General features: G+C 50.9%; 2 protein-coding genes across 2 annotated transcripts in view; one reads left to right on the top strand and one right to left on the bottom strand.

Annotated features, from left to right (window-relative positions):
• Window positions 1-1,554: 1,554 nt before the first annotated feature.
• ATAD1 (ATPase family AAA domain containing 1) lies at window positions 1,555-15,776 on the bottom strand. The gene is made up of 10 exons (XM_066324298.1): window positions 15,590-15,776; window positions 13,881-14,056; window positions 12,581-12,679; window positions 12,214-12,334; window positions 10,193-10,393; window positions 8,851-8,957; window positions 6,990-7,079; window positions 5,427-5,477; window positions 3,857-3,993; window positions 1,555-2,973 (listed from the first exon to the last, which is right to left on the bottom strand). The coding sequence occupies exons 2-10, from the start codon at window positions 14,040-14,042 to the stop codon at window positions 2,853-2,855; spliced, it is 1,089 nt and encodes a 362-aa protein (XP_066180395.1). The 5' UTR covers window positions 14,043-14,056; window positions 15,590-15,776; the 3' UTR covers window positions 1,555-2,852.
• Window positions 15,777-19,036: 3,260 nt separating this feature from the next.
• The window catches only part of PTEN (phosphatase and tensin homolog), a 48,907-nt gene continuing 47,370 nt past the window's right edge, over window positions 19,037-20,573 (top strand). The window contains exon 1 of the mRNA XM_066324299.1: window positions 19,037-19,512. Coding sequence (XP_066180396.1) covers window positions 19,434-19,512 — 79 coding nt within the window. The 5' untranslated portion in view covers window positions 19,037-19,433. The remainder of the gene's footprint in view (window positions 19,513-20,573) is intronic.

Genomic DNA, 20,573 nt, shown 5'->3' with positions numbered 1-20,573 from the left:
AAAACACAGCTGTTGTATCATCATTGTAAACCAGCGCAGTGTCCTGATTACCTCTGATTAAAACACACGGACTGGAGGGGTTGTAGTCTATTTATTAAAGACGTGAGACTGGAATTTGTACCTCAACTGATGCATCTCATGATTTAATATATTCTGAACTCGATACTCTGTTAAACACTCGCTTTTAGTACAAATAAATATTTATATGTGTAAGTAGCTCTCACTTGGTGATTTTTGGGTGGAGCTTTGCTGGAGACTCGCTCAGCCTCGGCAATGCTGCCCTTGAACTGCTGTCCCTGGAGCTGTGGGAGAGGGATCAGGCTCTTCTCCCCTTCAGAGAGGCAGGATCAGATGCTTAGGGTTGGACCAAGCCTCTGGAGCCATGGAATTAAAGCAGCCACACTCCAAACCACACTGCTTCCTCAGCCTTTCGAGGAAGCTGCCAGAGGGTTCTGGGCTTTGACAAGGACTCCCACCGCAGCAGCAAGAGTAGACAAGTACGGGAGAGTTCCTGGAGAAGTGCGAATCGCACTCCAGCTGCAGTAAGTGCCCCCGGGAGCAATCAGAAATAACTTGTGCCTCTTCAGTCAGCCCCTGATGAGTTCCGGGCAGCAGGGAAAGGCAGCTCCAGGGCGGGAGCGCAGCCGGTGAGAGCGGCCGAGACCCTCCCTGGCACAGGCGCCTCCCAGCCTTCCCAGGGATCCCAAAAGTAGCGCTAATGGCAGGTTTGAGGTTACTCACGGCATCCCAGAGTGGATTGGGTTGGAAGGGACCTCAAAGCCCACCCAGTGCCACCCCTGCCATGGGCAGGGACACCTCCCACTGTCCCAGGCTGCTCCAAGCCCCAAAGTCCAGCCTGGCCTTGGGCACTGCCAGGGATCCAGGGGCAGCCACAGCTGCTCTGGGCACCCTGTGCCAGGGCCTGCCCACCCTGCCAGGGAACAATTCCTGCCCAGTATTCCATCCAGCCCTGCCCTCTGGCACTGGGAAGCCATTCCTTGTGTCCTGGCACTCCTGGCCCTTGTCTAAAATCTCTCCCAATCTTTCTTGTCAGCTCCTTCAAGCCCTGGAAGGCCACAGCTGGGTCACCCCAAAGCTTCTCCTCTCCAGGCTGAGCAGCCCCAGCTGTCCCAGCCTTTCCTCCCAGCAGAGCTGCTCCATCCCTCTGCTCATCCTGGAGCCTCCCCTAGACTCATTCCTGGATCCCAGGCTCACCCAGTGGCAGCACTGGGGACTCAGCCCCGGCACTGAAGCAACTTTTGGGATTAACATCCCAGATCCCAGGCTTTTTCCATTTCCATAGCCCAGCAGTTCTGCTGTGCCTAAATTCCTGCACCCTTGTGTTAGACCACTGTGCATCTCCCATTGCTTTGTGACACAGGGAAGTAATCTAAGCAATTATTCCATTATTTTTATCTCTCCTTCCTGTTTGGTTTTAAGATTAAACTGGGACAAACTCAGCCCTGCTGCATCACCCAGCCAGCATTCCAGAGGGCAGCACAGCAGGGAGCAGGCTGAGCTTGAGGGACACTGTCACCAGCCCCTGACACTGTGTCATGGCAGGGCTCCAGCCCTCCTTATTTCACTTTATTTTCCTTTGCAGTGCATTTGGTTTTACATCATTCCGTGCCTCCAGTGTTTCCCTCCCCTCACAGGCAGCAGAGCTGTGACACAGCATCCCACCCCTGGGCTTTGAACAATTAATTCCCTTTACAGATTTGGGGTCAATCAGTGCACAGTTCATGGCATTATATGATAAAACTTCAAGCTCTTGAGTATCTCTGACAACAACTTCACCAAAAAAAGAACATTTTTGCCACTCACATTTGTAACCCTTGGCCTTTATCGCAACAGAACGTTACAAGAATTCACCAGAACTGGTACCAGCAAGGACAGCACGTTGCTAAACCACACCAATAAGCCCAAAACCCATTTCCTCCTCTTTAAATCCACAGATCTGAGCATGGGCAGAGTCAAACATCACACAGTGTCCCCCCTGTGCCTCAGGGCAGTGACACTTCAGGGGAGGGTGCCACAGTGGGGCAGAGGGAGAAGCAAGTCCTTGGGACAGCGCACAGGAGCTCAGAAAGTTCAGGCTCCAGAGAGCTCAGAGGACGTGAGGCTTTAGGAAAGAGCAAGTGGGATTCTACTCTAACTGCTCACAGCAAGGAAAAACCAAAAATAAAATCAGCCTTCATTTAAAAAGCCTTCAAAAGCAGAATTCATAAAAAAATTAAAAGTATTCAAACATTCTTACAGTGTAGTTTACTATCTTGACTAAATGGCACCAGATTTCAAGTGGTCATGTGGAAGAAAAATCAGTAGCATTTCAAATGTTGCTTTGTTCTAGGAGCAGTTTCTATCCTGGCATTTGCTGCTAAAAGGTAGAAGTGAGCTGAGTATCGAGGAATCTTTCCCTTATGCAGCTTATGATTTGGTTTGCTTCAGGAAGTAGAAAAGATTTTCCATACTCAAGTTATCTACAGATTATGTCTATATATAAAAAAAAGTGTGGCTATGTACAGGTCCTGCACTCACACACCCATCTGTACACACACAGCCCGTGCCAGGTCCTGCCCCCTGGCCCACCCACTCCTGCTGGAAGGCTCCAAGGGAGCCCCAGGGACAACACGCAGGCACTCGCTCTTGGTCTGGGCTGAATTGTTCCACTCATGATCTCTGCTTCCACTTCCAGTCGGAATTGCAATAACTTAGAGGTTGTTGTATAAAAACGATTCCAGGAACAGAACTCCCTTGGCCACCCCTGCTCCCACCCCCTGACATTGGTTTTGCTAACTGATTACAGAAGTCAAACTAAATCACATCAGGAACTGCAAACACACTCTTTTGTCCTAATCAAACACAATCTCCATGGCCAGATTCTGCATGGAGACGTCCTTGGATTTCCTCATCTTCTCGATGGCCCTGTGGAGATCCTGCTGCTGCACAGGCCGGATCTCATCTTCATCGTGGCTGGGGAAGACAGAGAACAGCCAGGTGAGGCTCCAGGGGCTGTGACAGCTGTGCCAACACTCAGCAGCCACCCCTGCAAACAGCAGCTCTGACATGGATCCAGCTGGAATCACAGAACCACTGAGGCTGGAAAATCCCTCCCAGCCCACGGAGTCCCAGCTGTGCCCCATGGCCACCTTGTCCCCAGCCCAGAGCACTGAGTGCCACCTCCAGCCATGCCTTGGACACCTCCAGCCATGGGCACTCCAAAGCTCCCTGGGCAGCCCCTGCCAAGGCCTCAGCACCCTTTCCATGGAGAAATTCCTGCTGCTGGCCAAGCTGAGCCTCCCCTGGCCCAGCCTGAGGCCGTTTGCCCTTGTCCTGTCCCTGTTCCCTGGCAGCAGAGCCCGACCCCCCCTGGCTGTCCCCTCCTGGCAGGGACTTGTGCAGAGCCACAAGGTCCCCCCTGAGCCTCCTTTGCTCCAGGCTGAGCCCCTTTCCCAGCTCCCTCAGCCTCTGCTGGGGCTCCAGCCCCTTCCCCAGCTCCCTGCCCTGCCCTGGACACGCTCCAGCCCCTCAATGCACCCAGGATTGCTGCAGGTGTGGGAAATACCAGAGGGCTGTCCCAGCACTGTGTCAGCAGCACTGAAGCCTGGCACTAACCAGTGCAGCAGCAGGACTTAGTGGCTCAGGCCCCCTCCACCTTGGGCACCTTGGAACTACCAAGGTGCCGAGCTTATTTTTGGAGCCAAAAGGAGTTACAGTAACTGGGTTGTAGGGGGGGGATTTTGTGCATAGTGGCAAGAGGGCATCGAAACAGGACACTCCTGCTCTGTGTGCCCCGCTCCCCAGTGGCAGCTGCAGCCAGGGGACACAAGGAGTGGCTGTGCAGGGCCCCACGTACACGTCCTCCTCGCAGGCGTTGTTGACGTACTCCCGCACGCAGAGCAGCGCCGCGTCCCGGCACATCTCCTTCAGGTCGCTGCCTGAGAAGCCGTCCGTCTCCTTGGCCACCTGCAGCAGGTCCACGTGGCTGTCCACCTGTGGGGACCTCCAGGTCAGGCCACGGACACTCCAAAGCCACTGGCAAGCAACAGTCACCTCCCGGAGTTTTAACCCGCTCTGAGATCATCTGACGTTTTGGGGGAGTGAAATTATTCCCCTTTGAACCTCCAAGTGGTTCACACCGCTACAGGAAACTGATGTTTCAGCTCATCAAACTCTGTCATTGGTTCAAAACCCCACCAAAACCCCACACAAACCCCGACCATCCCGTTGGTATATCCTGTACTAACCACACTCCTGCAGGGACTGGCCTGGAAAAACTGCATCCCAGGAATCCCTTTTCCCAGGTGCCCACGTTAAGTTTCTCAGAACTCTGTTGTCTGGACACCTGTTCCTGCTTTACACAGCCCCAAACCAGTGGGTTTAGAGACAAAATAATGTGCCCAGCTCAGTGCAAGACCTTGCCAGCCAAGACCTCAGGTTTATTCCATCTTTTTATGGGATTTCTGATTCCTTTCCCACCATGTGCATCAGTATTTCCTTTTCAAAAAGTTAAAGCCAAGACAGTCAAATAAAAGGCTGAGATTCTGGGATCATTTCTTTCAGGAGGGAAACTATCCCATGGTTTAAGTCAGGCAAGGAAAAGGGAGGGCAGGACTCCCTTTTGCCAAGTGAAGTCTGGCCTTGAGAGATCCAGTCCCTCCTCCTGTGGGATAACTCACACAGGCTCGGTTTTTCTATCTCCCTGAAAATCTTATTTGTGTGGTTCCCTGCCAGATGCTGGTGGAGCTGCCATTTTTAGGCCTCTTCAAATAATTTAAGTCGGTTTTACTAATAAAAGATATTTATTAGGCTGGACCTCAGCGTGGAGACACTTTGCAACATTAACTCGAAGGCAGTTAGCACTGCTGACTGAATTTGGGAGGAAGCTTTGATGACAGGGATCCCCTGTTCTGCCACAGGCACTTCCAGGTGTGCTCATACCTCATCCTTCCCCTCTCCTCTGAAGGAAATTTGAATTACGGATCACAAGCAGCACTGCCAAAAAAAGTCTTTTTCCTCCTTGCTTGATTTGAGCTGAGAAAGAGCTAAAGAGTCAGCATCTTCTCCCTGCTTCATTGAGGGCTTGAGATTTCCTTCCCTCATCTAAGCATGAGTGACCTTCACCTTTTTTAGAGAGAAATCTCTTGTAGCAGAACAAGCAAATGGAGCCATTCTGCTCAGAGGGGGTGATTCACCACACAAGCCAAGGCTCCTGCTCCCAAAGGAGCCAACTGCAGGGCTTTAGTGTCAGGCCACACCTAAACACACAAAAGATTCCCAAGTTCTCACTGTAAATGCTCTGGCAGCTCATCTCAGCCTCACTGCAAGGCAGGCAATTATAAACCACAACTTCTGCAATTATAAACCACAAGAACTGCACTGGTGGCAGTAATGCAGCCATGAGCCACCAACAGGAGGCTACTCACATTTTCATTCTTCAAAATCAGCTTCAGGATCGCCTCTCTTTGCTTCAGAGCCTGAAAGAGAAGAGACTGAAGTTACCAGAGGACAAAATTAAACACTTGTGATGTCCCAGGGCATTCAGTCCCTTCAGTTCCTTCGTCCAGGACAGGTGACATACACTGAGCAAACCTCCCTGACGGCAAATTCAGTTCCCCAGATGATGCCTGGGGAATTCTAAACCAGGTAAATCACACTCTGTGTGAGGTTACTGAGTCCTGGGCAGATCCTTCCTAGGAAGGTCAAACACAGGCAACAAAGACTGGGGTTTGTGCCTGCCAAACCTCACTTACATCATTAAAAAGGGGAAATACTCCTCCACAGATAATCTGGCAGATGAACAGTTGCTACTCTGTCCCAAAACCTACTTCTGCCACTTCCCTCTGCTTTGCAGGTAATTTTTTGATGAGTAATTTGGGCCCTTTTCATCTCCAACTCAGTTAGAAAATCGGCAAGCCTTTCACTCCTGCCCATGCCTGTTCCCAATGCACAGCACACCAATTATTCCACCTTCAGGAAGTCAGGGCCAATCTGGGTTGATCACAAAGGAAGAGAGGAGCAGTAAGTTCATAGCAGGGCTGTGGTGGGGTAAGGAAAATCTGTTCCCTAAATGACACCTCCTGTGGTAACTCTGATCCCGGGAGAGGGAGCCAATCCCTGTAATATCCCAGGGACATAATTCATCCTTCTAACGATGGGGCTTGATAGAATGACAGAATAAAGTACTCAAATCCACATCCTTGCCCCCTGCTAACCCAAGGAACAGTTGGAGATGAGGAAGGTGTATGGAACAGGTCTGGAAGCACAGCAGTTCCCAGGTTACAAATGCTGTTTCCAGAGGGATCCACCCCCATGGAGTGAAAGTCAGTTCCAACAACACAGGCTTGGGAACACAACTCCTCTCTTGCACAATCAATAAGAATTTTACTCCTCCAGTTTGGTCTCCCGAGTTTCAGCAAAAATGGATGATGATTTCTGTAGCCAGAGGGGAATTCCAACAGCCACAACTGAACTGGTAACACCAACACAAAAGTGTCTGGTGACACCACCAGGCATTGCAAGGTGACTGAATACCAGGAAAACGATGGCAAGAGCAACCTTTGTAGTAAGGACAACCTTGTGACAGCTGCCTAATTGATAAACAACTTCATGACTGAGGCATAAATCACAGAATCATGGAATGGTTTGGGTCCTTAAAGACCATCTCATTCCAAGCCCATCACAGGCAGAACAAACCAGGTTTTCCCCACTGTCTGCTGTGGAAAGGCCTGAGCAGAACACAGTTACAAACCAGCCTTTCCCAGTGTGCAGCATCCAAACATCTCCATTCCCAGAGAAGAGCAGAGGTGGGAAGCTCATGGTGTCATTTCTCATGGTGGTGTTTCAGATAAAACACCCAAGAGATCAAGACTTCCCCTGAAAAACCTGAGTTATGGACATGCTTCAAAAAACCCTGAAGGCAGCTGATGAGAATGCAGCATTTCCTGGAGGGAAACCCCCAGAGCTGTGGATTTGCAGGCAGGACTTACAGGCTGGTTGATGTGGAAGCGGGTGGGCATCCTCCTCATGATGGCAGAGTCCAGGTCCTGGGGCCGGTTGGTGGCTCCCATCACAATCACCTGTGTGACACCAACAGCCAGCACTGAAACCAGCCCTGGGAAACAGCCACAGCCTGGGAATGGCAGCACCAGCCACGGCTTCTCCCCCACCCCATCATCAGCACCGACATTTAAAGCAGTTACATAAAAGTTTCCTGGCAGTGATCTCAGCAAGGGCAGCTGCAGAGAGCCCTGGTGCCACAAATACCACCTGGGGGAAGATTTCTACACGAGTCCAGCTTGAAAATTCAAACCCTAAGAAGGAACTCGAAACTTCTGCTCGTGATGTCACTTTTAGCTCCTGGTGGAAATCGAAAGGAGATGTTTTGAGAAGGTATTTAAAAACGTGGTGGTTTTGGGATGTGTTGAAAAAAGAATCACAGAAGGTTTGGGCTGAAAAGGACCTTAAAGCTCATTTTGTTACAAGCCCTCTATGGGCAGGGACACCTTCCAGGAGACCACCAAGGCAATGGGTTCACCTGGCAGCTTTCACATGCACCCAAATGCTGTCTTTATTTTTTTAAACATTCAAAAAAGCCTTTCATGGCCTACAGGTCAGCAGTGGGTTAAAGGTGTCCAAGCCAAGCCCAACACCAGGACAGTGTTTACCACCCTGGAGCACTCCAGCTCCTAATTCTAGAACAAATTTACCCCCCATTCACAGCAGCTTTGTTTCCCCATTTCTTACTCTAAGCTGTGTACATGGTAAACACCCAGGCAGGAGAGTGAAAAAACAGCAGGGTGATTAATCTGGACTCTGGGAGAACGAAAAAAAATGATTAATCTGGGCTCCAGGGGGGTTTCCTGTCCTGCTCCTGCCTTTGGGCCAGCCCCAGCAGCTGCAGGAAGGCGGGCCAGCAGGGCTGGTGGCCCGGCAGAGTCACCCCGCCACCTAGAGGCACTGGGAATGCTGGCTCCGGGATGAGCCACGCTCCTCCGGGCATTATTTTCAGCCAAAAGGGAACATTGTTCACCTGCCCCGAGCTCCAGATCCATCCTCAGCAGGTTTTAGCCCACAGCTGAGCGTGGCTTCCAGGTGGAATCAACACATCCACCTCAACACTTCCTTACAATTTCCTCCAAGCACTTGGGATCCTTGTTTTTCTTACAAAAGGCAAATGCTGCTCAACTTGAGAGACTTCAAACTGTCTCACTGCAGGGAATGAATAATTTCCTTTGCTCCAAGGAATTGTCAGTGTATTGGGGAAAAAAGGTAATACACTGTGATTGGAAGATGGTATCAGTTTCCAGTGAAGGGTTCACACCACTGGCTCTTTACTAATGGGAAGCTTTCACCCTCCTCAGTACACATATACCACTAATTTTTACTCATTTTGGGAAAAATCAGCTGGAAAAACATCTTTAGCACAAGCTTGGGAGAGGAGGAAAAGCCATTTATGGAAAAATACACATTAAAAACGCTGAAAATTTTCAACTTAGGAAATAAAAATGCTGTTTAAGGGCTTCAAGATCATCCCAAGTGACAGTCCAGAACCATGGCACGCAGGCTTTTTGCTACATTCAAGTCATTTAGAATCCCAGAATAGTTTGGGACGGGAGGGACTTTAAAGCCCATCCCATCTCATCTGAAAATGCCACTTCTTGATGAAAACCAAAATAAGCACAAAGCCAATCTTTTCAGGAAGAATGATCTGTGGATACAAATCCCCTCGTTCCCTGAAGTGCTGGGAATCACTGACAGGTAAAGAGCCCTTTGGCAATCCCTGCTCCCAAGCAGCCCCAGGCACAACATCCCAGCTGAGGGAATTGTCCCAGCCCCCTGAGGACTCACCTGGCAGCTGTAGTCAGTGTCCAGCCCGTCCCACAGGCTCATGAACTGGGCTTTCATCATGGCCGTGGCCTCGTGGTCGGTGCTCGAGCGGTTCCGCAGGAAGGAATCTGTGCCAAAGGAGGGAAGCAGCCACTGCCAATCCAACTCCCCACACCTGGCCTGCTCTCTTAGCTCATTAGTGCATTTTTAATCACCAGGGTCAGCAAGCAACAAGTGCTGCTGAGGGGTGAAAGCAGCAGTGGACTCTCCCACATTTGCAAGACCCCCTTTCAAAGGGCACTACACATCACAGGAGATTGCCCCACATCTTGTGCTCTGAATTTTCACCCTCCTGAATTCCCGGAAAGCAGCCTCCCTCCCTGTTCTTCAGCCTTATGAAACCACTGTTCCAGAGCTCTCCTAAAACCATATTTTACTTCCCAGTATGTGCCCTCACAGCAGAAGCCCTGAAGTGTATTTGTTACTGGGTTTCCTTGTGAACCAAAAATAAGTAGAAACTTGTTTTACTTGTGAATTCCTCCACTACTACCAGGAAGAATGTTGGGGAAGATGAATCACGGAAACCTTATAAATATAATTGCTTAGCAAAAGATTCTGAAAATATGAAACTTATAATTGAAATAGAAATGAAAGCTGACTTTAAGTTGTAGGATACTGAGTCTTAGTTACTATATAACCTGAAAACAATGGTCTAGCTAGCTGAAGGAGAATCCCTTCTGATTGAACAATACCTTTCTGCTGGCTGAGGGAGCCAAAGGTCAATGTAGCAAAACAGAAGTCTAAAGAGTAGTTTTTAGAGTTTAAAATACAACACAGTATGGTAATGTAGTAGTTCTTATAGGCTGTATGTAGATTCTATAGGATTTTGTGTCTTGTGTTGGTTGGTCACTGTAAATTAGAATATTCATCACAAAAGGAGATAAAATGTATCGTAACAAGGGCCTCTCGCTCTTACCCTTCCCCCTACTCTTGCTCTCTTTCCCGTGCCACTTTGCTCTCTCTCCCTTCTCTCTCAGCTCTCACCCTGCTGTTCTTTCTCCCTCTCTCTTTGGGACTTCCCTCCAGCCCAGGCTGGTGGCTGAAGGCAAGGCCCTTTTACCCACGACCCTTGCAATAAAACCACGTGTTCTAAAATATACAGGTTGGCAGAATTCCTTGTCCCAGCCGTCCGCGGGACACTGTTTTTCCCAATGTGCCACCATTCCTTTACAATTCTATTTCTCTTACTGAGCCATCGTTCTTTTTAAGGAAAAGATGACAGCAGACCCATACATCACTGAACCTACAGCTCAATCTCACTCTGCTATAGCTACTGATAAAAAAAAACCCAACAGATTTTTACCTATTTCATCAATAAAAATGATGGATGGCTGGAGCTTTATGGCCAGGGAGAAGACAGCAGCAGCCAGTTTTTGGGATTCTCCATACCATTTATCCGTCAGCGTGGAGGGCTGGAGGTTGATGAACCTACACCCGGCTTCCTTGGCTGTGGCTTTGGCAATCAGGGTTTTCCCACATCCAGGGGGACCATAGAGGAGGACTCCTGGAAAATTCACACTGTTAATGCTCTGCTAGGACAGCCCTGGGGCTCTCCAGGCTCAGGTTTGATCCTTAAAAGGTAAGACACCAACCCAAGGAAAGAAAACACTGTTCCATCAAAGCAGAGGTTTTAAAATAATCCCTATTAAATTACAGCTCAGAATAAGAAAGACAGGAATGGTGAAGCTGAGAGGAGACATTTGAAAGATGACTGGTTTATGGTCCCTGCCCATGACAGGGGGTGGAATATCATCTTTAAGGTCCCTTCCAACTCAAACCACTCCATGACTCCATTTTATTCCATTTCCAGGACTATAAAGGTTACATAAAATTAACCCCTATTTATGTCCTGTCAGGCGTTGTTTGTAGCTCCTTTCAGTCCTGCTAATGAAACTCAGCACAGAGGAGTGAGGAAAGGAAAAATCCATCACACAACAGACCCATAGACACTTTAAACAAATTACCCACGATTAAACATGACATCTTGTATTATTTTTAAACTTGTCACAGTAGAAGAATTCACAGGAGTGTTTGTCTAACACAGTTCTAAAGAAAACAATTTCAAGAGCAACATTCAGGCAAAAGAGCCCAAAGCACAGGGAATTATTAAGAGTCTTTTTTTCTCTGTTTATGTGAGAAAATGATGGACTTGATGTCTCACAAACATCATTACTCTGGAGCAGTGACTTCCTATTAACACCCAGCACAAGCCACTCATAAAACTGGGGAGCAGCTTGAGCTGGAAAGTCTGCTTTAAAAAGATAAATAAAAAAAATCATTTTTTCCTTCAGCTTCTTAGATCATGGCATTCATGTAATTTTCCAGACAGCTTCAGTTCCTGACTTACACAGAACATAGCCTGGAAAAACTAAAACAGCTACCAAAGTGCTGCATTTTCCATCCCTTGGGACACAGGAGTGAGGTGGTCACAGATCCAGGCAGTAATCAGGAGCTCCAGAAATCAATATTCCAGGGAACAAAGCAGTAAACTTCAGTGTTTTGTCCAACATTTTAGGTTTAAATTCTGCTTTTTTCCCTTATGTTTTTTTTTTCTTCTCAGTAACATACAACAAATATGGCTGTAGGTATTCCAGCAGATTTCCAATTTCTGTTTTACTGCAGAAAATGAATCTGCCACCTGCCTTAACATTGTGTAACCCAACTCCAGAGAGAATTAAGGGATCTCCAGAGGAAAAATGGGATGTCTGTCTTGCTGAATGATGGGAATTTCCAGGAGTGTCAAAGCTGTAGAGCAGAGTTAGAGCTCAACTCTGCCAAAGGACAACATGGGGTGTAAACATAATAAAAATGACATTTTAGGCAGATAAAAATGCAGGATACATGGATTATAATGGCCTGGAGTGACAGAAGGAGGGGAAAAGGGCAGGAATTGTTCCCTGGCAGGGTGGGCAGGCCCTGGCACAGGGTGCCCAGAGCAGCTGTGGCTGCCCCTGGATCCCTGGCAGTGCCCAAGGCCAGGCTGGACTTTGGGGCTTGGAGCAGCCTGGGACAGTGGGAGGTGTCCCTGCCCATGGCAGGGGTGGCACTGGATGGGCTTCAAGGTCCCTCCCAAGCCAAATCATTTCATGATTCTGTGATCAGTGCACAAAAATGGATCATCATAACCAAAATCCAGCTATTGCTTCAATGTTGAGACAAAACTTCACCAAAGCAGGAGAAGAGGGAAAATCTGAGGATTTTCCCTGGCATCAGTCCTAATGTTTGCACTTTGACCTAATAACCCACTTCCTCTTCCCTTTCTGGGAAACTGCACCTTTGAAATTTTGAATACCAAGGTATAAATCCATCACATTCTCTTCCTACCTTTTGGGGGCTGTAAGAGCCTGGAATTCTCAAACAAATATTTCTTCTTGATGGGCAAAATGACAGTGTCTTTCAAATCTGTGATGACATCATCTAAGCCTGCAATATCACTCCAGGTGACCTGCAAGGGAAAAAACAGTGTTGGGAATGATCAGCATCAATCCTCCCAAGGAAAAGCACCCACCAGCTTCAAAGGAGTGCCTTGAAAATAAAAGAGAGAAGGGATAAAAACCCTCTTCTCTCAATGATGCACTTTGAGTTTTTAGATCACAGGAATATTTCCTGTGTATTTCCACAGAGGTGCAAATAATGTAATGCAGAGATGAAGGGGAATTTTGCAGGCCTGAGGAGCAGGGAAGTTGCTCACATGCATGCTGAGTGGGTCCACCAGGTGGGCAGCAATGCTCATCTCATACTCGGTCAGCTTGACATTCTTCACTCCTATCTGCTTCATCAGCTTTTCAGCCTGGGGGAACCAAACACCAGGGAAATCAAGGCAAATAAACTGAATGCTTCACTCAAACATCATCTTTTTTAAAGAACTGCTGCTTGTGGCTTGAAAAGCTTCTCCCCAGGAGGTGAAATCTTGCTTTAAGCAGAAGGTTCTGCTGTTTCCTAATGGCTTTGCCGTCACTTGAGTGAAACCGAGTCAGATGTCTCAGTTCCCATCAAACAAATGCTGGGGCCCTCACATGCCCAAACCCACAACTCCTCAGTTATGACCTAAGAAACAACCAAAACAAACCTTAAAACACAAAGTGTGCCTCCCAAGCCCCCACAGCACTGGGAGAGATTTGTGTATTTTCACGTGAATCAAGAAGAGATGAATGTATTTGTAATTTCCCAGAAGCCAGTCAATTTCTAATATGTGTTCACTGGGTTTTCCCTAATTTACAAGGAAAACTCCTTGTGTCAACACACTTGCAGGTTTCAGTTTCTCTTTCTACTCAAACTTGAAATAAAATCCAACAAGTTTTTGGGACAGTGCTGCTTCTTAGACAACAGCCGGCACTAAACCCATTGGGAAACTTGGTTCTCAACTACAAAGCTCATTACAGAAGGGAAACCACCCAACACAGATTTAGGTTGCTCAAAATCTGTGAAATTCTTGTCAGTCAGAAACCAAACAAAAAAAAGCTGTCACATTTCCAAAGCAAACCTTTAACTTTTGGTTCTGAAGGGCCCCTAAAGCTTTTCCAGAGCACAAATCATTCCAGTTCAAGATAAGGAACGAGGCTTTTCAGGTTTTCCCTCCCCTTTCCAAGGCATTTTGACTGCTGGTGGAGGTCTCTGCCACTAAGTTGCCAGCAATGTAGAGCTTTCAAGTTCCCTTTTAAGTTAAGAATTAAGTTGTTTCTGCTCCAGGTTTTCAAACGCAACCAAGAGACTGATGATTTAAGGCCGCTGCTGCTCAGCAAAGTTGTCAGAAGCAGAGAAGGCACCAGGTCCACAGACTTGCTGGAAATCAGTGCCAACAGCAGCCTCCAGACCAACAGTTTTTCCACCACTTCAAACTAGAAATTGTAATTTCTTACAGAATCGTCATTTGTTATAAAACACAAGCACCGAAAAGACCAACCAGCCTAAACCCCCGAGACCAACTAAAAATCTTCCCACCAGGACATTCCTCCATAACCCAGGGAAAACACTGCAGGATGGAATCCTACCTGCTTCTGAGCCTCCACCTTCTGCTTCCTGGTGGGGTCGATGGCATCCACCATCCATTTGATGGTGAAGTAGGTGACCGCCCCGAAGATGGTCAGGCGGAAGATCAAGCCCACCACCTCGTTCCGGCTCAGCGGCCGCGAGAACGCCTCGGCGTGCACCATCCTCCTTCCCAGCCCTGAGGGGGAGAGGGAAAAAAGCACAGGGAGGGACAGAAAGGAAAATCAGAGCTGGAAAAAAACCTGCCTGCCTGGTGTTTAAACGCTGCTTGATAACAGCTGTTTGGCAGGGACTTTGGACAAGCGCATGGAGTGATAGGATGATGGGAAATGGCATCACGCTGACAGAGTGGAGGTTTGGATGGGATAGTGGGAAGGAATTGCTGTCTGGGGGGTGGTGGGGAGGCTCAGAGAAACTGTGGCTGCCCCTGGATCCCTGGAAGTGTCCAAGGCCAGGTTGGAGTAAGCTGGGATAGTGGAAGGTGTCCCTGCCCTGGCAGCGGGAGGAAATCTAAGGTGCCTTCCAGCCCAAACCATGCTGTGATTCTGTGCCCACAGTGGGCACAAAGTTGACATTCTCATTGAGACTGACATTTTGGGACTGCTATTGCCCCTGAATGCTGAATCCTGGAGCCAGGGAACTCCATTATTTAACCAGAGAGGTCTTTTCCCTAAGAGGAAGTTTACAGGAAAGGCACCCGGCTGCCACATTAAGGAGCAATCAGTGACTTGCATTTGATTAAAACGAGGTTAAGAGCCGGAGCCTGCACCTGGCAGGATGTATGGGGAGTTATTAATATCCCTGGAAACCTGAAAAATGCTGTATGTGGCACACAGCTATCCAGGGAAAAGCCTGACTGCTGTATGAGCCAAGCCCAGAGAGCACAGCCCTCTCAATCTTGGGAACAAAAGGCACAGAGGAAAGACCTTTGCTGAAACACTGGGAAAATTACTTGTAAGATCAGGGTCCAGTTCCTCCTCAGCTGGTGGGAGGGATCTCCTTAAGAACCCCCAGATCACTCCTTGGGCACTGCCCCATTTTCTTGCTGCAAGGGCAAAACCAGCAGCAACTCCTCTGGCAGCTCCTGACACTCCCTGGCCACTCTCCAAACCAAGCTGGCAGCCAGGGCAATCCTGCAGCACCCACAGCCAAATTATCCCCGGATCCCCCTCCCCAGGCAATCCTGCAGCACCCACAGCCAAATTATCCCTGAACAAGGAAAAACCTCCCCAAAAACCCCGTGCAGAAACATCCTTCTTATGCAACCCTGAGCATAACCCAACCGAAAGGAAAAGCTTGAATATAAGAGAGATTGAAGCATAACCTCGCTGAGCCAAGTCCTAATAACATACAAACGCTAAAACCCGTAGGAACTCAGCGTTTCTTTTCCCTGAGGCGAGGACTCTTCACTCCGGGCCCGCTGCGGCTCCGCTCTCCCCGAACAGGCGCAAAAGGGAAACCAAAAGCGGCAGCAGCCTTTGGTTTCTCTTCCGCGCCGAGGGCAAGCTGAGGCACTGCCGGGAAACGCTGGCCTGCCCCTGGCCCGGGGAGCCCCGCAGGGCCCTCCCCAGCGCGGGGATCCCCCCGGTGCCGGGCAGCCCGCTCAGGGCTGTCCTGGGCAGGGCAGGGCCGGGCCGCGCCGCCCGTGACCTTCCCGCCGCCCGGCAGGTACGGCGCGGCCGCTCTGCCGCCGTCCCGCCGGGTCACTCACCGTGCGGCGGCTCCACGGAACTCCGCGACAGGGGGCGGGACGAGCAGCGGCAGGAGGAGGAAGGAGAGGAGGAGAAAGAGCAGAAGGAAGGAGCGGAGCACAAGCCGGCGGCGGCGGCACCGAGGGCCCGGCAGCGGCGGCGCTGCGTCCGGCGCTTCCTCCGTCCGTGCGGCGCTCGCTGCCCCGCCCAAAGGTTCCGGCCGGCGCGCCCCGCGCGAAGGTTCCGCCCGCCGGATGCGGGGCAGCCCCGGGCTGCGACGGGCCGGGATCGGCCGCCACGAGCGGCAGCGGAACGGAGCCGCTGCACCGGCACCCCCCGGGCCACGGCTCCCGCTGGCAGCGGGGAACTACCGCGGGAACTCCGCTCTGTCCCCACTTACACGTCAAATTCATAGGACAGAGCATACACAGCGTCTTAAGCGAAATAGAAAATTATACATATAAGCATAACTATAAAATAACACATGTAATATAAATATAATGTAAATTCTAATATAATAGTATATAATTATTATAGTATAATAATATTATATTATAACATTAATAATATATTTATAATGTTAAGCAACTATATATGCACATATATACATGTATATAATATTTTAATGTGTATATAATATTTACTATGATATATACTATGTTATATATAATATATATGTTTTATATAGTATATATATGTTTTATATGTTTTATACATAATATTATATATTATATGCGTACAATAATCCATATATACTATATATATATACATATGTATATCTATTATATACAAGTATATACATATAATATATAAACAGGCATATATGCGCACACATATTTTACACAGGTAGATATGTGATTTATGTACACATATGGATACATAACCGATAGAAAACGTATCTAATGTATTAACAACGTACAAATAGTGAAAGAAGAATGTCCAGGAAAAAGGTGAAAATGACAAGATCTCCCCAACAGCCGTAATTAACCCAAAGATTTGGCAATTTCTCTTCAGCCCTTTTGCTCCCGAGCCAAGGACTTCCAGCGACAGGACAAGAGGAAATGGCCTCGGGCTGCACCGGGGCAGGCTCAGGTGGGACATCAGCAGGAATTTCTTCACGGGAATAAACGGTTTTGATTTGATCAGGCAAGTCCCCCCCTGTCATGCTGCTCCTGCAGGCTTCGATGGCAAAAAAAGATTCTAATCTTCTGGAGGATTTTGATTTTCAGTTCATGTGGACCATTGTGTTCGTTCATTCCTGGAGGAAAATATTTAGGACTCTTCTGGTTTTCTTCCCACTCCTGAAAAAGAAGTGACATCTGTTTTACTGCAATTAAGGAGAAAAGCAAACACACACACACACATGAGGAAAAGCAGCCGAAACCTACATTTTGTCACTGCTGTGGTGGCAACCTCTGAAAAAAAAATCCCATAGACAAATACTTTTAAAAGATGTGGGGAAGTGCAATTTTTTCAGAAGCCACCCAGGGTCATGGTAATGCAGAAGGTGTGGATGGTTTTGGGCTCCAATTTATCCAATTATTGAGGGGTTGTGATCAGGATTGTGACCGACTTCCTTCCCAGACTTCACGTGAGCTTTCCATTCATAGTCCAGTGAAATGGACTGTCTGGAAAAGTACTGGGAATCATGGGGGTTATACTGGGGGGAAATATACTGGGGAAAGGTGTTTGTGGCAGCTCTGTCCCCAAGCTCTTGGCATGCCTTGGATCATAGGGAGTGCTTCCCACCTAAAGAGAGCTCCAGAAGGTGGGAACACGAGTTAAAACTCAGACACAGAATGAGTTGGGATGGCTGGGAACCTCAATCCAGCTCATTCCACTTCATGCCATGAGCAGGGACACCTTCCACTATATCCCAGGTCACTCCAATCTGGCCTTGGACTCTTCCAGGGATCCAGGGGCAGCCACAGTTTCATCGGTTTGGGGTCTGCAGCTGGAGGAAAAGGGGGAGTGTGGAAATCGAGGGGAACCTCTGTGCCTGGGGGAGCACAGAGCGCTCTTTGAGGCCAGTGTTGGCACAAAGATGAATGGATGCAGACCAGTCCCGAATATATTCAGCCTGAAAAGCAGGAGAAGGTTCTGGGAACAGCTTTGCAGTGGGAATGGTGGTGGCAGAACATCTCAGGATGCAACTTGATACCTTTCTGAAAAGAATAACGTAACACAGCATTTGCAAAGGCTGGAAGCTGCAGCAGCCTGGGAAATCCCTCCACCTGAGGTTCCACTTTATTTTGAGCCCTTAAAAGGTCATTTTCCTGCAAAACACGAATGCTGCTAATTCCCAAAAAGCTAAAGTTCTCAACTTAGAGTGTGAAGAGCCTTGTACAATGGGGTTTATCCCCTAACGTTTTTAAGAGCTATAAAGACTGATTTAGAGATTTATAGACAGGGCTGTCTCCCTGCCAGGGTAATTGTGATCACTGTGGGAAGGAGAATGGAGAGGGACAGAAAGCTCCATGGAATACCACGGGCTGCTGGGCCAGACAGTCTGACCCGGGGGGACTGTCACGTCCCTGTCCCTGAGCTTGGCTACCCCGAGGACATCAGCAGGAATTTCTCCATGGAAAGGGTGCTGAGGCCTTGGCAGGGGCTGCCCAGGGAGCTTTGGAGTGCCCATGGCTGGAGGTGTCCAAGGCAGGGCTGGAGGTGGCACTCAGTGCTCTGGGCTGGGGACAAGGTGGGCATCGGGCACAGCTCGCAGTCGATGATCCTCGAAGGCTTTTCCATCCTCAATGATTCTGCGATTCCGAGGGCAGCAGATGGCCCAAACCCCCCTTCGCTCCGTGCCCCGGCGGCTGCAGGGGGCGACAGGCGCTCGCTCACCGCGGCTTCTCCGCTCCACGCCAGCCCCGGGGGGCGTGAGGGGAGGACGACGAGCCCCCTCGCTGATCCCCCCCGGTCCCTTTCCCCGCGGGGCCGCACCGAGCCCGTTCTTCCCTTTCCCTCCTTCCCGGGCAGCCGGGCTGAGGAAGGAGGAGAGGCGAGCGGGCGGCAGCGCGGGGCTCTGAGGGGCTCCGAGGGCCCCAGCACGGCCCGGGCCCCCGGCGGCCCCTGACGGCCACTTCCGCCCGCGGGGGAGGCGCCGCCGCCAGCGCCCACGTGACCCAGCGCAGCACCGCCGCCGCCGCCGCCTCACTTTACCGTCCGTATCCCTCCGCTCGCTTGCCCTCCCCCTCCCCCGCCTCCTCCCGGGGGCGAGAGGGGGCCGGCGAGCCGAGGAGTACGGACGGCGCGCGCAGTGCGATTCGGCCCCCCGGTCCCCCCGGTCGGCCGCTTCACCGCCTCTCCGGTGGCGGGGTGGGAGGGACTACTTTGTGTGTTGGCGGATGCGTCGCGTGGGCGTGGCGGCGCCGCCCGCCGTCCCTCTCGGAAGCCGCGGCCATGATGGGCGCCCCGCGCCGGCGAGCGCTGCGGGCCGGGGGATGAGCGCGGCCGTGCCGTCCTGAGGAGCCGCCGCCGGGAAGAGCCGAGGGAGCGACCGCCCGGCCCCCGGGGCGGGGAGCGGAGCGGGGCCGGGCCGGGGGCGCGCCCCGCGCCGCTGTCACCATTGCCGGGGCCCGGAGCGCCGCAGAGCTGCTCCCCCCGCCGCCGCCGCGCTCGCCCCAAACACGGCGGCGGCGGCGGCACCGCCCGCAGGGGCTCGGCGCGGCTCCCGACGCGCTCGGAGGAGGAGGAGGAGAAGGAGGAGGAGGAGGGAGCGGCAGCCGGTGCCGCCGCCGCCGGGAGCCGGGCCCGCCCGGGGCTGAGCCGCCGGAGCATCAGCGCCCGGGGCCGCCCGGTGGTGCCTCGCGGCCGCCGCCCGGGCCCTGCGCGCTGCCCCGGAGCGGCCCCCGGCTGCCAGACATGACCGCCATCATCAAAGAGATCGTCAGCAGGAACAAAAGGCGATACCAGGAGGATGGCTTCGACCTGGACCTGACCTGTATCCTCCTCCCGCTCCTGCTCCCGCACGTCCCGCGATTGCATCAGACCCGCGCGGCGTTACCTAACGCGCTGCCCCGGGCCGCTCCGCCGCCGGGGCTCGCCCGGGCCGCCGCGCCCTCCCCCGCCGCCGCCTCGGCCGCCTTTTGTCCGGGCCCGGCAGATTAACGGGAGCTCCAGGATTAACGCCAGCGCTCCTTGCCGGGCCGGCCCGCGGCCCCCCCGAGCCGCCGAGCGCCCCCTCCCCTCGGCCCCGGAGCCCCTGCCCGCTCCGGAGCCGCCGCTTATCTCCGGCTCTCTTGGTTTTTGGGCTCACGCAGCAAATGCGCCTGACCCGCCGTGATTTGCCTCCACAGCGTTTTATTTTTTTTATTTTTTATTTTTATATATTTTTTTTAATTTAGCAGCTCGTCTAGAATTGCGATTATAATCATGGCAGGCCTGTGGCTTTCCTCCGGTTGCTTCAGTCGAAGCCCGTGTCCTCTGCCCTGATTTCCAGCCCTCCGCTGAGGCAGAGCTGTACCTTAGGATGCAGCAAGGCTCTCTATGACAAGAGGTGGCAATTGCTCCTTCCAAATTTAAAAAAGCAAACAACTAAAAACCCCACCATTCCCCCCCCCCCCACCGGTGCACTGCACGAGGATGTGTCACAAACGAGAGCGCATCGGGTCTCGTCGAGGAGGATTGTATAGAATACTTATTCTGGAATGAGTAATTAGCGTGCAGTTACGGCTGATGAGGCAAAAGCCGGTGTGTAGTTTTGGTGGCCTTTGGAACAGATGTGCTGGAGCGGCGTCAGGCAGATGTTTAGCTTGGAATGTCCTGCAGGGCTCATGGTGGGTAGGGGCCCTGCTGTGGGCAGGGTCTTGCTCCGTGGTGGGGGAAGATCGGTGCTGTGGGAAGGATTTTGGTGCAAGAACTTGGCTTAGAAGTTGGAAAAATGAATGTTGACAGTAGTGCTCAGAGCTGGGCTTCTCCCTATGGAGAGACGTTTCTGTCTGCAACAGCATTAGGTGGAAATTTGTTGGGTTTTGTTGGAAATTTGAATTGCATTCAGGTCCG

This window comes from Sylvia atricapilla, chromosome 8 (assembly GCF_009819655.1).
Source record: "Sylvia atricapilla isolate bSylAtr1 chromosome 8, bSylAtr1.pri, whole genome shotgun sequence".
NCBI classification, from domain to species: Eukaryota; Metazoa; Chordata; class Aves; order Passeriformes; family Sylviidae; genus Sylvia; species Sylvia atricapilla.
Note: the sequence above shows the minus strand (reverse complement) of the source record. Positions and strands in the feature narration are given on the sequence as shown.

What these genes read in the sequence shown, in the direction of transcription:
- ATAD1 (XM_066324298.1), bottom strand. Translation starts at nt 14,042, where the DNA reads ATGGTGCACGCCGAGGCGTTCTCGCGGCCGCTGAGCCGGAACGAGGTG. An exon ending in ACACTGACTACAGCTGCCAG is followed by an intron (nt 7,080 to 8,850) that starts GTGAGTCCTCAG and finishes GGTGTCACACAG; the next exon opens with GTGATTGTGATGGGAGCCAC. An exon ending in TGATTTTGAAGAATGAAAAT is followed by an intron (nt 3,994 to 5,426) that starts GTGAGTAGCCTC and finishes AGGTCCCCACAG; the next exon opens with GTGGACAGCCACGTGGACCT.